Genomic DNA, 14,633 nt, shown 5'->3' on the forward strand with positions numbered 1-14,633 from the left:
GGAATTTACAGACACATATTCCTTATGCTGCAGTTAGCCAGAGCCTGGCTTGTAGCTCAGATGTCAAAGCCTGGCTTTAAGCCCTTCTCTTGGAAAGTTTTAGAGTTTTCAATTAGGTAAGGATCAAACAATTAATTTGGATGGCAGAATACAGAGGCAGTGGTGTGGGGTGTGAGGTACAGAGTGTAAATTGGATAAGACTGTGTGCAGAGACTCATGAGCCAGGGTGGGGAGGTTTAGGATTCTTCATGAGAATTTGCAGGTAATTCCTGGAGCATGTGGGGAGTCACTGCAGGAGCTGGGGGCTGTCTGTGCTTTGGAGGTGAGCAGCTGCAGTTAGGAAGATAAACTGAGGGAGACTAAAGGTGATGGCATTGGAGCTCCTGACTTTGGCAATGATGGACTTGGTGCAGTACTTGATAAAATTGGGAAGATGACCTTTAAGGCTGGAAAGGATGGAAAAGGAGAGAAGGAATGATGTGAAGGGTGAGGATAGTTGATATAAATAGATGAGGGTAGTGGAGGGGAGAGGGGGTAGGGGCTATGCATGGTTATGATTTGATTTTTTAATACGTTTTTATTGTTTTAAGTTCCTGTGAGGAGGGCTGAGGTGCCAAGGAGTGGCAGTGATCTGGTGAAAGGTATGACCTGTTCTCCAAGCATGGACCAGGTCTCCCTGTGCAAGCACAGACATTTCAGTCCATTTGTGGGTATGGCACCATTTTCAGAACTGCAGTTTCCTGCTCCCAGATTGATGGCACATTACAGGCCTGCGCACGTAAATTATTTATGACGTGGAAATTTGGAATAATTAGCTGTCATTCCTCAGTGGAGTAAATGAATTGCAGTGTTCATCATGCAGCAGACAGCCCATTTCTTACTCTCAGCAGTGACCTGACTCTGGTGTGCATTTATTTCAAAGATTTCTCTCCTGTGCTTTGGACTCTTTTCCCTCCCACAGAAAATGCTTTTAAATCTCCTTGTGCAGCTTTCCCACAGCACTTGGCACTGGTGTTTCTGTCCATCCCATCTCCCACACTTCCAGATCTGCATTTTCATATGATCCCAGACTGGTTTGGGTTGGAAGGAGCCTTAAATCCCACCCAGTGCCACCCCTGCCATGGGCAGGGGCACCTTCCGCTGTCCCAGGCTGCTCCAAGCCTGTGTCCAGCCTGGCCTGGGACACTCCCAGGGCTGGAGCAGCCCCAGCTGCTCTGGGCTCCCTGTGCCAGTGTTTTACCACCCTCACAGCCAAGAGCTGTCACCTCCTCCATCACTCCTTACACATCAGGCTCACTGTCACTCACGTTTATCTTTTGGTCATATTTGCTCTGAACATCCCTTGCTGCAGCTCCTGTGCCTGGCACAGGGGGTTTGTGTGGGCACAGGGTGGCACTGGGTGTGTGCTAATCCTGGCTTGGCAGAGTCCTGCCCTGGGAGGGGGGATGCTCCCCGAGCCCCCTGTGTGTCAGCAGCTGTCCCCACTGCTGGGACAGGGGGATATTGACAGGTTAATAATGGCATCAGTGCCACTGACTCCCCTCAGTCCTGCTGTGCACTTTCCTGGTGCTTATCAGCCTCTGGAACATGGTTTGCAGAGTGATAAAGGCTCAGCTTATTAAAGGCTAAACCCACGTTCTGGCAGCTCTCAGGCTCTGGCTTTGAATTTCCTGGCTTTTGTTCATTTGTGTAAAAAGGCCAAATTAATCTTTGGTGTAAACAAACTGCCTTCAGTTAATTCATGGGATTATTTCATAGAAATGTGGGGCAGAGCCCAGGCAGGGAGGGGGTGTTGCCCAGGAATAAGGAAGAACAAGTCTCCTGTTCTTTGGCATCTTTTGCTTTTAAGGAAGAGAAGTGTTCCTGGGGAAGGAATCACAGAATCCCAGGATGGTTTGGGTTGGATGGGACCTTGAAGGTTTTGGAGTTCCACCCCCTGCCATGGTCAGGGACACCTTTTGTTCATTTTGATAGTGAAAGGCACATTTATCTCATGTGTTTGGTGTTAATTCTGCCCTGATTTGCCTTGTGCCAGCCTCAGATAAGGTAAAGAAGCTGCCCCACCCCTGGAAGTGTCCAAGGCCAGGTTTGATGGGGCTGGATGATTGGGATGAGCTTTAAGGTCCCTCCAGCCCAAACCATTCTGGGATTTCTGATCAGTGACGGATTCCTGGAAATGTTAAAAACTGAGTGGTGTTTCCAAATGGATCCCTGGAAACATTATGCAAGAATCCAGTCTTTAGACTGGGATTCCCAAAGTCTCCTTTTTTGTATTTCTGAGGGGCTGGAAACAAGAACTGGCGCTGTTGTAGGGAGTGAGGAAATTTGTTTTGTTCCCACTACAGCTCCTGCTCACTGTCAGTGCCATCAGGCTCAGGATTTTTAGCTTTGAGAAAATGCAATTTCTTTTTAAAGCAGTCCCACATCTTACATCGATTTACTTCATAACTGGATCTGCTTTGCAGAAAATGAGTGTGAAAATGTCTCCGAGATTTCAGACCTTTTCCCCGATAATTCTGGGGTTTTTTTGTACAATGTTTTTATTTCTTTTGTTTGCAAAACTGACTGAATTATCTACAGTGGCTCATCTGACATGGATGCCAATAAAATATTTATGGTTGATATGCTTATGCATCTAAAATAAACACACAGTATTTTTGTTCCATTATATGATTTTATATTCCATGAGATCTGATCAATACAATGTCCCATTAAATATAATCGAGCAAATTGCCACCCAGTTACCGCGTTCTGTTCCTTCAGAAAAATGGAAATGTTGTTTTCCAGCAGTGCTCCTGTGAGCATCCAGCTGCTGCTGGAGCTAATGAAGTGTAGGTGCATTGTTTATGTGAGGAGGGTGAGGGTGCAGCAGTTCCCTGGTGCCCCTGGTGGGTGTTTGCCCAGTCCAAAGCGGAGTCCGGTCTGTCCGTGCCCAGTGTGGCTCTGCAGGGCTGAGGGACTGGAGGTGCTGGCATGGCCACAGGAGGGCTGAGGCAGGGAATGACAGTGTCTGCTGCAGTTTCTGGGCTTGGAGAGATCCTGAGTGGGAGCACGCAGACAGTCCTGGCACAGAGCATCCCTTGGGCCGTGCACTGTGTGCCACGTCGCGTGGGGTCTCTGCGGGGCTCCAGGCTCTGCTCCTTGAGAGAGCCGAGCTCTGGGGGTGCTCCCGTGCAGGGCTGGCTGTGACTGCGGCCGTGTTCCCTTGCAGAGGTGTGTGTACTGCAGGAAGAGGATGAAGAGGGTGTCTGGGGCCTGCGTGCAGTGCTCCTACGAGCACTGCTCCACGTCCTTCCACGTGACGTGCGCGCACGCGGCCGGCGTGCCCATGGAGCCCGACGACTGGCCCTACGTGGTGTCCATCACCTGCTTCAAGCACAAAGCAGCAAACCAGAGCGTAGGTTTTGGGCTGAGCTGGGGGTTGGGCTGGGGGATTTGGGGTTTTGTTGGGTTGTTTGGTTTCTGGGTTCTTTAAAAATAGTTTCTCCCTGCCTGTGTTGGCTCAAAATGTTTTGTGCTTTCAATGCAGAAGGGTTGTCCCGGAAGATACTGTTGGGGATGGCTTTAATCTGCAAGAGGGCTGGTTGGGATGGGATATTGGGAAGCAATTCCTGGCTATGAAGAGGGGAGAACAGTGGCACGGGGTGCCCGGAGCAGCTGTGGCTGCCCCTGCATCCCTGGCAGCACCCAAGGCCAGGCTGGACGGGGCTGGGAGCGCCCTGGGGACGTGGGAGGTGTCCCTGCCACGGCAGGGCTGGCTCTGGCTGGGGTTTAAGGTCCTTCCCCCCAAACCATCCCGTGGCTCCCTGGAATTTTGGGCGCAGCCTTTGCAGCTGTCGCTGTGTCCCCGCAGGTGCCGTTCCGCAGGGAGGTGGCCCTGGGGCAGACAGTGATCACCAAGAACAGGAACGGGCTCTACTACCGCTGCAGGGTCATCGGCACCAGCACCCAGACCTTCTACGAGGTCAACTTCGACGACGGCTCCTACAGCGACAACGTCTACCCCGAGAGCATCATTGTAAGGCGGCTCTGGGACGCTGCTGTGGCACAGGCACTGCAAACTCTGAGCTGTGCCTCGGGCTGGAGCAGCAGAGCAAAACTTCACTTTTTCATTTTAATTTTGAAGTTGCTGCTTGCCTCGAAAATCTCATCCCGCTCTTCGTGACAGATCTTGTTTCTGACATTATCTCATTTATTTTTTGGTTGCTTTACAAAGATGTGATCTTGCTGAATGCAGATGACTTCACAGAAAGCAGTGTTTGTTCTAAATTTCATCCTATTTGTTTTGTGGTTGAATAATCTTATTTTTCAACTGACAAGTGTGATTCATGGGGGAAGCAGATTGTTCGTAAGCACTTCTGGTTCAAAACAGGGAATTCACTTAATAGAGGGAATGTCTAGAAGAGGCTGATTTGTCAGCTCATGCATTGCCTTCCTGATTGTGCCACTGATTCACTGAGTTGCCCTGCTTGTTTTTGAGATCCAGGAGATGTGATGCTGTGGGATTTGTAATGAGAAATGTCCCTGAACTGGGTGCTGGCAGCAGCAGGAGCTGCCAGAGTAGATTGCTGCTCTCTCAGGCTGGTTCTGTTTGAGATGCCCACGATTAATCACAAGTGCAGAAATGTATCCTATTGCTCCATACCATGGGATTTTAGCACACCTCTGTCCCCTGAGCTCTGGTGGAGCTGTGTCTCTGACCCCTCTCTCTCTGTCCTCAGAGCAGGGACTGCATCCAGATGGGGCCCCCTCCGGAGGGGGAGCTGGTGCAGCTGCAGTGGACGGACGGGATCATCTACAAGGCCAAGTTCATTGCAGCCCAGATCAGTCAGATTTACCAGGTGAGTGGCAGAGGCGTCCCCGGGGTGTGCTCCAGGATGGGAGAGCTGAGCCTGCGCCAGGGATGGGCTGCTGGAGCTGGGCAGAGCAGGAGGAGGATTTGGGAGCAGATGATTTATTCCCTCTGAGTTTGTCCAGCCTGAACTTGACACCCCTATTAAACTGTGCTCTGTGTGCTTCTGCTTTATGCAGAAAAGTGTATTAAAGTCTTGGGCAAAGGAAATAAGAATCCCTTAAAAACTTTTAATAGTTTTAACATTTTGCTGTGCACGTTCCCATGAATAAACATCCCTGGAACATCTGATGCATAATTCATGATATAATCAGTGCTTAGCAAAAAGGGTTTCATGGGAGGAGTTTTTTGTACCTGGATGACTATTTCTGCTGGTTGAAATACAAATGTACTTTAGTAGCTGGAGTTGTTTCCTTGTGACCTGTAAAAATGCTTTGTTTAAGATGAAAGAAATTCTTATTACCATATTGGCCTGAATAGAGGGCTGCTTTTATTATAAGTAAAAAGCTGCTTTTTTCAGGATATGAATCAAAAATCAGTAGAAATGTGAGGTGCTGGGCCAGCTGGAGCACAGATATTTTGGGATCCATGGAGCACTGAATGAACCCACTTGGATAAGGCAGAGGTGCCTGAAGAGCTCTGAAAGCAGCACGTTTTGGGCTCAGCTGCCTCCCCCGAGCTTGGGAGTGCTCGTTCCACAGCAGCCCTGAGACACCCGTGGGAGCTGGCCCCTGATGCTTCCTGGGTGTGCCTGGGGGCCCAGCTGTGGCACAGGCTGGGAATGGGCTGCTCCAGTGCTGCCTCTGGGCTCATCTTCTGCCTCCCTGCAGGTGGAGTTTGAAGATGGCTCTCAGCTCATGGTGAAGCGTGGGGATATTTATACCTTGGAGGAAGAGCTTCCCAAGAGAGTCAAGTCTCGCCTGGTGGGTACCAAAATAGCAAACAATAAACCAGCTGCAGCTTGCAGAACCCCTTCACATTTTCTTCATGTATTTTTTAGACATTAGGTGAATGCAGCCTCCAGTTTCTGTGGCTGTAAAACTGCTTGTCATTCCCAAAATACACGGAGTGGAAGAAATCCTGGCCATGGATGCTTGAGAGGCACAGCAATGATTTCCCCTTGCATGTGTTCAGCTCAGAGTTTTATTTTCTCTGGTTAAAAGATTATGTTCAGATCGTTTTACACCATATGAATTCAGTTATATGAAGGCATCCTGTCCAAGGGTGAGGTGAGCTGGGCTGCAGCTCAGGGGTTTCTGGAAAACTGATTATCACTGTGGGACCAAACCCCCTTTTCTCACCAAGCTGGAGATTTAGAGTGTGGCTCTTACCTATAAATCTCTTAATCTACAGGATCAGGCTGTCTTTAAGTGCATACAGTGGAATTACTGAGCCTAGAAAAGATGAGGGATTTATTTCATAGCTTTTTTTGGTTCCAGACCTGCTGGGTGTTTTCAGACCCTTCAAAGCCATTTCCTTTAACCAGGTGATGGGGCTGGAGAATGCCCAGGGTGTTCCCAGCCCAGGGGGACTGTGGCTCTCTCCCTGTGCTCCTGCTGTGCCCCTAATGGTTGTTTTGTGTCTCCTGCAGTCCCTCAGCACCGGGGCCCCTCAGGAAGATGTGTTTTCAGGAGATGAAGTGAGAGCAGCCAAGCGTCCCCGGCTGGGGAATCCCAGGAATCCTGAGGAATATGGACAGACCCCAGATTACCTGGCCTTCATGGAGAGCCTGTTGCAGACACAGTACCAGCCTGGGACTCAGAGCAACATGTTTTAACCAGGATTCATCCAAAATATTCAATTAACCCTTTTTGAGTTAGTGGAAAAATAAATAGGAAACTGTGGAATGGAAGACCAGCCCTGTGCAATAGCCTGCTGTGAATTTCTTTCATCTCCTCTTGGTTTGGACTGCAGGAAATCCCTGTCTGGCTGCTACCTCGACCTTGCCAGGAGTTGCTGACCAAGAGCTGGGGAGCTTGGAAACCCTTCAGCTTTTCACACGGAGACTTTGGAAGAGTTTCTACAGATGGAGCTTTGTGACTGGTTCTTTTTTATGAGGAAAGGGTTAAAATTTAACAAAATGACTTTTTCGAATCTGTCAAACTTTTGTCTTTCAAGGTGCTATTACATTGACTACTGAAGCAGCCTTTGGAACCGTGTTTTCTGTACATAGACGTCACCTTTGTGAAGTTTTCTATGAATGAGCATTATTAAAAAAAAAAAGCAAGCAAAAATAGGAAAATGAAAGTTTCCACAAAACATTTTTCTAGATTATGGCTTTAAAACAGAAAATAAATTAAATCCTCCCCCCTCACCCCCAAACGAATTGTGACTGATGTTACAGCGGGGAGAGGGAGAGCAAGAGCAGATGTCCTGGAATGTTCTGGGTTCTTCTTTTGTAAAGAAACACTATCTTTGTAAGCTGGGGAAGGTGGGGAAGCAATGTTCACCTCTGGGATGTTTCTGCCATTGGCTCTCTGCACGCCCTGGGCTGGATGTTGGCATTGCTGCCACGTCCCCAGGGAGGGGCTTAGGGAAGAAATGGCCAGGTTTGGGTCATTCCTCTCATCTTCCTTCCCCATCTTTGCCATCACAGTTGCTTTCTAGTTCAGGATCAGCATGGCTTTGAGTTCCAGTGTGCCACCCTGGTTTGGCAAGTGTTCTGTTGCTGCTTGTGTTAGCTCCCCACGAGCCAGAGGCTCCCCGGCAGCACTTCTCCCTTAGCACTTCTTCTTTCTCTTTCCTTTGTCTCTTTATTTTTTAATTTTATTTTTTTTGAGTTGTGCTCCTTACAGTGTGAGAATCATTCCATGACAGAAGCTTGGGAGGTGTTTGTATGTTTTTCTTTTATCCTATTAAAGAAGAAATTCCTCAAACATCTGATTGTCGTGACATCCTTTCCTTAAGCAAAGACTGAGCTGTGAGTTACTCCTGGGGAAGAGGAGTGCAAGCCCTGCCTTTGACTGGACTCAGCTCACTGAGGATGGAAGGAGCATTAAAGGCAGACCCCAGCCCTGCAGTGTGGAGGGGGCAGCTCCCACCTGGACCTTTGGAGATCCCCTGGGGCTGAAGAGCTGACGTGGAGCAGTGCTGGGCAAAGAGCCTGGTCCAAACCCTGCTGGAGCCTCTGGAAAGTCTTCCCCTCTCTTTGGAGGAGCTCAGTCAGTTCAGAGGGAGAGAAGGAGGCAGTGCTGGTCCCGAGCTGGAGGGGCCATGGCAGAGCTGGGAAGGTTCAGGTGCAGGGGGAGAGCAGAGCAGAGCAGAGGGCACCCAGACCCTGCCCTCCCTCCACACCCTGCCTGGGCCATGAGCCACCTGGAATGCTGCACTGCAATCTCTTCCACTTAATTCCCTGGAATTACTGGATGGAGAGAGACGATATTCCTGTTTTTATCATTATTTTTAAGCCCCTTTGCAAGGTGGTCGTTGTTCTGGGGAGAGGCTGTTAAGCAACGCTCTGGCTGGATCTTTAAGGGAATAAGTGGGAAGGATTTGTGGGCTAGCAGATGGTAGATTAGCATCTTAAGAGACTCCATGGGTATTAAACTGTCCTAGTGAAAGAGTGGAGATAGAATTAAGCAATTTAATTCCTTTTTTACTTTGGTTTTGTTCTCCCTTGAGGATTGGAGGTCCCATCCTCTCTCCTGCCTCTGCCGCGGGTCCTTTCCGTGTGCCTGGCTGAGCCTGCGTGGCTGTGGGACCTTGCAAACAGGGTGCTGCTCTTGGGTCTTTTTATTTCTGAGTTTTGGACGTTTTCAGTAGATGTCTCCACGAATAAAACCAAGCTGAGACTAATAAAAGTTTAAAAAATTGGCAAGGTTCTCCCGAGCCTGGGTTGTTCCTCCCACAGAGCTGTCTCTTGTCGGTTGAAATGTGATTAAATAGAAAACTTGCTGTATAAAAGACTGAGAATGTTGCCAGGCCACGAGAGAAATATTTAAAACAATTGAGAGAGAAATTTAACCAGCAGAGGAATTTTTTTGGAGGTGGGAGGGAAGGGTGGGATGGGATGAGTGGTTGTGAGCGACGGGGAATTTCCTCTGCATGCTGGAGTCCTGCAGTAGCTGTATCCATGTGTAGTACCTGTCCCAAATGCTATTTATATTGTAAAAACACAAGTGTGTTCCCTCACCCCATATTCAGTTATGTTGAAACATGAACCTGGAACTGTCGAATGCCCTTCCTCGGTGCGAGGCTTTTCTCTCTTTTTGTTGATTTTGAAATCCCTCATTTTGGTTTAGGAATGGCTTGTGCAGATTCAGGGTCGTGGCCACACTGATGGCCTCTGAGCATCAGCCTGTTGAAAAGGAAATAGGAAATGCACATTCCTACCCCTTCCTCCAGTGAAATATATTTGTGTCTGACTATGTGCTATAAAAATAATGATTTTTTTTCTTTCTCCCCCTAGATTAAGGCTGTGATGTATTTTTTGCCTATTTTTCTCTCTGCCTCTAGGTTCAAAATGAATTAAAAGCTGTTGAGCATTTCAGAATGACACTTTTTGGGGGGTTGAAGTCTCTTCATTTCTAAGTTTGAAGTCTTGTGCAGCAGGAGGGCGTTGAACCTCCTCAGACAGCATCTTCCTGAAACTCCATTTAAACACCTTTAATTTCCCATCCAGAGCTTTCAGGTCATCTCTTGTTCCTTGTCCCAAGAACGACTGTGCTGGCACAGGCACACACAAAAAAGGCAGTTTTGGCACAATCCTGAGACTCAAATGAGCTGGAGCTGTTGACACAGAATTATTTGGCAGCTTTGGTAGCAGAAGAAGAGAAGTCCTTGGGTTACTTGCTCACCAATAGAAAATCACTGGGAGTTATTTATTCTGCATGAAAGCAGCAAAACAATTAAATTTTTGGTTTCCAGCAGGGGAAATGTAAAGGTCACTGTGCAAATACTGTTTGGAATTGCACAGTGGCCGCAGTTTAGCCACTTTTCCTGTGGAACAAACAGGATTTTGGCTCTGCTTCAGCACACTTCACTTTGGCTTACCTCTCCAGCCCAGCTTTGCCATTTCAGATGCCAGCTGCTAATATCCCCTAGCAAACGAGCCAGCCTGTCTCTGAAACAGGAGTGATCCCCTCCCCTGTGCCCCAGATCAGGGTTTAAAAATAAAGAAGTGGCCAGACCCTCTGCTCATCTGCTCCGTGTACCGGAGCCGAATCTGGAGGATGCAGCGAATTGTGAGGAGGGAATGGGAGATCCTGATCCAGGGTGCTGCTGCCTGGGGGGAGCAGGGGTTCATCTGCCTGGAAAAGAGAGGAGCCTGAGCTGCTTCAGGCCAGAGGGGTCTCTGGGCAGTTTGAGGAGAAGCCACGAGGAGGGAGAAGAGCTCTGGTGCAGGTGCGATTTGCTCGGGGCTCTGCTTGGAGCTGAGGTTTCCTTCTCTCCGTCACCTGAGTGCTCAGAGCCCGGTGGTGTGCCTGGGTAATCTGGATTCAGCTGGAACATGGAATTAACACTGCAATCCAGGAGCTTTGTGGCCTGGCTCGGGTGATTAGTGTGAGATTTTTGTCAGCACAAAGTGAAAAATCTGCCTGAGCACAACCGTGTGAGAGCCCTCAGCTCAGGGGTGGGCCTGGGCTCCAGGAGCAATTCATCATCACATTTGTCACTAATTCAGCTTAGAGACAATTGGCTGCTTGTTAAACACTGCACTTTCTCTCCCTTCTGTGAGACTCCCAAATCAAGGGCTCGGTCCATTTTGTCCAAATAAAATTCCCTGCATTTTTTCTCAGGTTGTTCCTGGCTTCAGGAGTTTGTGCTCTGAGCCAAGTGGTGAAGCAGCTGCAGCTGACACGGACCTGGGGAGCTCTGCCCTGGGCAGCAGCAGGGCCAGCCCTGGCACAGGTGCCCAGAGCAGCTGGGGCTGCCCCTGGTCCCTGCACTGCACATTTAATACTGGGCAGGGAAGGATGGGAGGCGACACAGGGTGGCACAGGGGGGCACAGGGTGGCACAGGGTGACACAGGGTGGCACAGAGGTGGCACAGGGGTGACACAGGGTGGCACAGGGTGACACAGGGGTGACAACACCTCTGGCACAGCTCCTGGGCCCTGCCAGCCTGGGAACAGGGATCAGCCTGTTCTGGGAGCTGCCGTGTCCTGCTGTAGCTTCCCAGCACTGATGGTCCTTTCCCTTGCCCTTTTTCCCTTTTTCCCTTTTCCCTTTTCCCTTTTCCCTGTTGTTTCCTTTTCATTTCCCCTTTCCCTGTTCCCTGTTCCCTTTCCCCTTTCCCCTTTCCCTTTCCCCTTTTCCCCTTTCCCTGTTCCCTTTTCCCCTTTTCCCTTTCCCCTTTCCCCTTTCCCCTTTTCCGCATTTCCTGTTCCCTTTTCCCTATTCCCCGTTCCCTTTTCCCTTTCCCTTTCCCCGTTCCCTTTTCCCTTTCCCCTTTCCCCTTTTCCCCATTTCCTGTTCCCTTTTCCCTTTCCCCTTTCCCCTTTCCCTGTTCCCTTTTCCCCTTTTCCCTTTCCCCTTTCCCCTTTCCCCTTTTCCCCATTTCCTGTTCCCTTTTCCCTTTTCCCTTTTCCCTTTCCCCTTTCCCTGTTCCCTTTTCCCTTTTCCCTTTTCCCTTTTCCCTTTTCCCCTTTCCCTGTTCCCTTTTCCCTTTCCCTGTTCCCTTTTCCCTTTCCCCTTTTCCCCATTCCCTGTTCCCTTTTCCCTTTCCCCTTTCCCCTTTTCCCCATTTCCTGTTCCCTTTTCCCTGTTCCCTTTTCCCTTTTCCCTTTTCCCTTTTCCCTTTCCCCTTTTCCTTTCCCTGCAGTGCACCCTCTCTCTGCCACCCTTCCCAGGCCCATGGTTATAATCTGGTTTTCTCCTGCCACCCTCCACCTTCTTATTTTTATGTCGGTGCTCAGTGGGGGGAGTTCTCCCTTTTGTGCAGCTTTGCTTTCAATTTAACAGCTCTGCTTTCCTGCAGAAAATTGCAAATAGGCTCTCCCAGCTGCTTTGTTCCTACTCCCTGTTCCTTTCTTTCCTCAGGATTTGTGTTGGGAGAGGAGGAAGAAAATTCCCTCCACGAGCAGGCTGCCAGTTCAAGGAGCTCCTGGTGCTTCCCTTGGGGCTCCCTCCAGTCCAGAGCAAGGAAAACAAATTAAAACCAAGGTGGTGGAACCCACCAGGATATTTTACATTTATTTCGGTGATTTATTAACTCCAGAGTAGATCGGGGAAATTTATGGAGTTGTGTTTTTGTGTTGTTGGAGCATCCTGTGTGCATAATTCAGGGTAAGATTAATTCCTGTGTGATAAGGGAATAAAAGGGCACAGTGAAGTCGGGCTTGTGCCCTGGAAATGGTTTCCTGTCTTTGCTAGAACACAGTGAAACAAGATAATGGGAAAAATAATGGGAAATGTGGTTTGCTGTGTAATCACTGGCCCCTGGAGATTTTATTTTGGTGACTCAGCAGACACAGAAATGAAAACTTGAGGCATTTGGCCACTGCCAAGGTCGTGGTTGTTGCTCTTACAGCAGGATTTGAAGTTTCACAATAAATTTGGGACAAAAAGAAAGAGAATTCCAAGGTGTTTCTGGCACCCTTGGCAGCACCAGGGACGTGGGCCTGGAGTGAGATTAGGAATGGGCAGAAAAATTCCAAGGGCTGCATTTCTTTAGGGTTTATCTGTTAGGATTATCTGTTTCCAAGTCAGCTCTGCCCAGCTCTGCTCAGACTTCCAAAGGGGGGGGATGAAAATAAACCAGGGATTTCTTTGGGCTCCATCCTGGGACTGAGACTGAGGGGTGGCAGCTCCAGGGTCCCCAGAAAGGCTCAGGGGACCCAGGACAGAGCAGGGGCACGGCCAGAGCTGCCCTGGAGCCCCTCTGGAGCCTGGAGGGAGGGGGGGGAACCAGCCCAGGGCTCCCCCAGGGACCCCCAGCTCTGCCCCCTCCCTGCCAGGAGCAGACAAAAGCCAAGATCTGATCTCAGAGCCTGCTTGAACAGCTGGCTGCTGACAAGTATAATAAACTGTATTAATGGTGTCATTATTATTCCCTAATTAAAAGCTAATAACTAAGAGTTAATTGCCTTTAAAAGATGAAGCAGTGCCATGGCAGGGATTTATCTCTGTTTTTCTTTGCTCGCCTGGCTGTGCTGATATTTTCAGGCTAATTAATTGAATCAAATCTTACTGAAAACTAATAATCTCCCCGTGTCGATTCAGCCAATTGAATTAAAAGGTATTTGCTGTGTGCTGGACTCAAAGAACCCCTCACATATTTATAAATAATGTCTCTGTGTGTGTGTGCTGTCACCTGGGGTCACGGGGCCAGCAGGACACAGGGGGAAATTCCAGGTGGGGAAAAGTTTCTGCTGCTGCCCAGAGCAGGGCAGGGCAGCCAGAGGAGGGGGCTGGGGGGATCTGGGGAGGGAATTCCTCCCTGGGAGGGGTGAGGCCCTGGCACAGGGTGCCCAGACCCAGCTCCCATCTGCTGCCCCCTGCCCAGCCCTGCTGTGCCCCTGGAGCTGTTTTTGGGGTGCACTCACAGAACCACCTGTGAGAGTGCCCAAAAAGGGACCCCTGTGCACCCCCCTGCAGCTCCCGTGGTGCCAGGGAAGGGAGCCAAACGTTCTCCTTGGAAATTCACTTTATCACTGCTCATCTTCTGTGCCGAGTGAATTTTATTAAAGCTCCCCTAAGAGCAAATTGTAAATTCATTAGGGCCCGTTTTGGACTGCACCTTCTCTCATTTTGGGGAAAAAGGAGATTAGAAGTCATCTGGGCTCCGTGATAATTAAAAAGAAGATGCTCAAACATAATTCTTAATTAAACAGCAATGAGATAAGAACTTGTGTAGTCTGCTTTTGGTGTGTTGGAAAGATGCAGAGGTTCCCATTGTAATTATGTGATTTATGATCTTCCACACAAAGATGTAATTAGTTTTTTCTCCCCCCTTTTTAAAATTTAAGCATTATTTAGATAAAAAATTGTGCAGCAATTTGAATCTGCTTTTCCTGAAGGAATAGTAATTTGGTTTGATTTATCTTTATGTTTCAACCTAAAAAAAAATTATTTGGAGCTAAAAGGGAATACCCTAAAATAAGACCCCTCCTGCAAGTCCAAGAGCTCTGAGGAGAGGCAGGTGGGAGAAGGGAGTGAGACATTTGAGGCTAAGAAACTGTGCAAACATTTCTTCCTGCTTAAAAAGGTCAATTTGTGTTTCCAGCTGTCACCTGTGGGAAGTGTCCCCCTCCTGGGAGCTGCACCTCGCAGGGTTTGTTCCCCTGGCAGATGGAGCTGCAGGGGAGACCTGGAGGGGCTTCAGGTCTCCCCCAGCCCAAACCAGGCTGGGCTTCTGTGTCCTCCAAGACATTTTCCTTCCTCTGGCATTTTATTTTATTTTATTTTATTTTATTTTATTTTATTTTATTTTATTTTATTTTATTTTATTTTATTTTATTTTATTTTATTTTATTTTATTTTATTTTAGGTGGTTTTGGTTGTATTTCTGGCTGTGTGACCTTGCCTGGGGGAAGGGTCTGTGCCTCTCCCCCAGGCAGCTCCTCCCTGCTGTGCCCTGGAGGGCTGCAGGTGGATGGGGCTCTCACACATCTTGGGCTGCCCCTCCCTCTCCTGGGCAGCACCTGACAGAATTCCAGGGTGGTTTGGGTTGGAAAGAGCCTTAAACTCATCCCAACCCCTGGCCCAGGACCAGGATGTTGGAGCCCCGTCAGTCTGAGCCTTGGCAGGGTGTTTGCTGTCCCAAAATATATAAAAATACATCTATGTGTTCACAGGAGTATAAATATAAAAATATACTAAAAATGCCAGCTATAAACCC

At 48.8% G+C, this 14,633-nt stretch overlaps 1 protein-coding gene across 2 annotated transcripts in view; it reads left to right on the forward strand.

Annotated features, from left to right (window-relative positions):
• KDM4B (lysine demethylase 4B) overlaps window positions 1-8,772 on the forward strand; it is a 73,013-nt gene extending 64,241 nt beyond the window's left edge. For both annotated transcript variants that reach the window (XM_084221361.1, XM_084221362.1), the window contains 5 exons: window positions 3,212-3,397; window positions 3,854-4,018; window positions 4,722-4,841; window positions 5,683-5,775; window positions 6,444-8,772. In XM_084221361.1, coding sequence (XP_084077487.1) covers window positions 3,212-3,397; window positions 3,854-4,018; window positions 4,722-4,841; window positions 5,683-5,775; window positions 6,444-6,629 — 750 coding nt within the window. In that variant the 3' untranslated portion in view covers window positions 6,630-8,772. The remainder of the gene's footprint in view (window positions 1-3,211; window positions 3,398-3,853; window positions 4,019-4,721; window positions 4,842-5,682; window positions 5,776-6,443) is intronic.
• The last annotated feature ends 5,861 nt before the right edge of the window (window positions 8,773-14,633 follow it).

Source organism: Fringilla coelebs (assembly GCF_963513975.1).
Source record: "Fringilla coelebs genome assembly, chromosome: 24".
NCBI classification, from domain to species: Eukaryota; Metazoa; Chordata; class Aves; order Passeriformes; family Fringillidae; genus Fringilla; species Fringilla coelebs.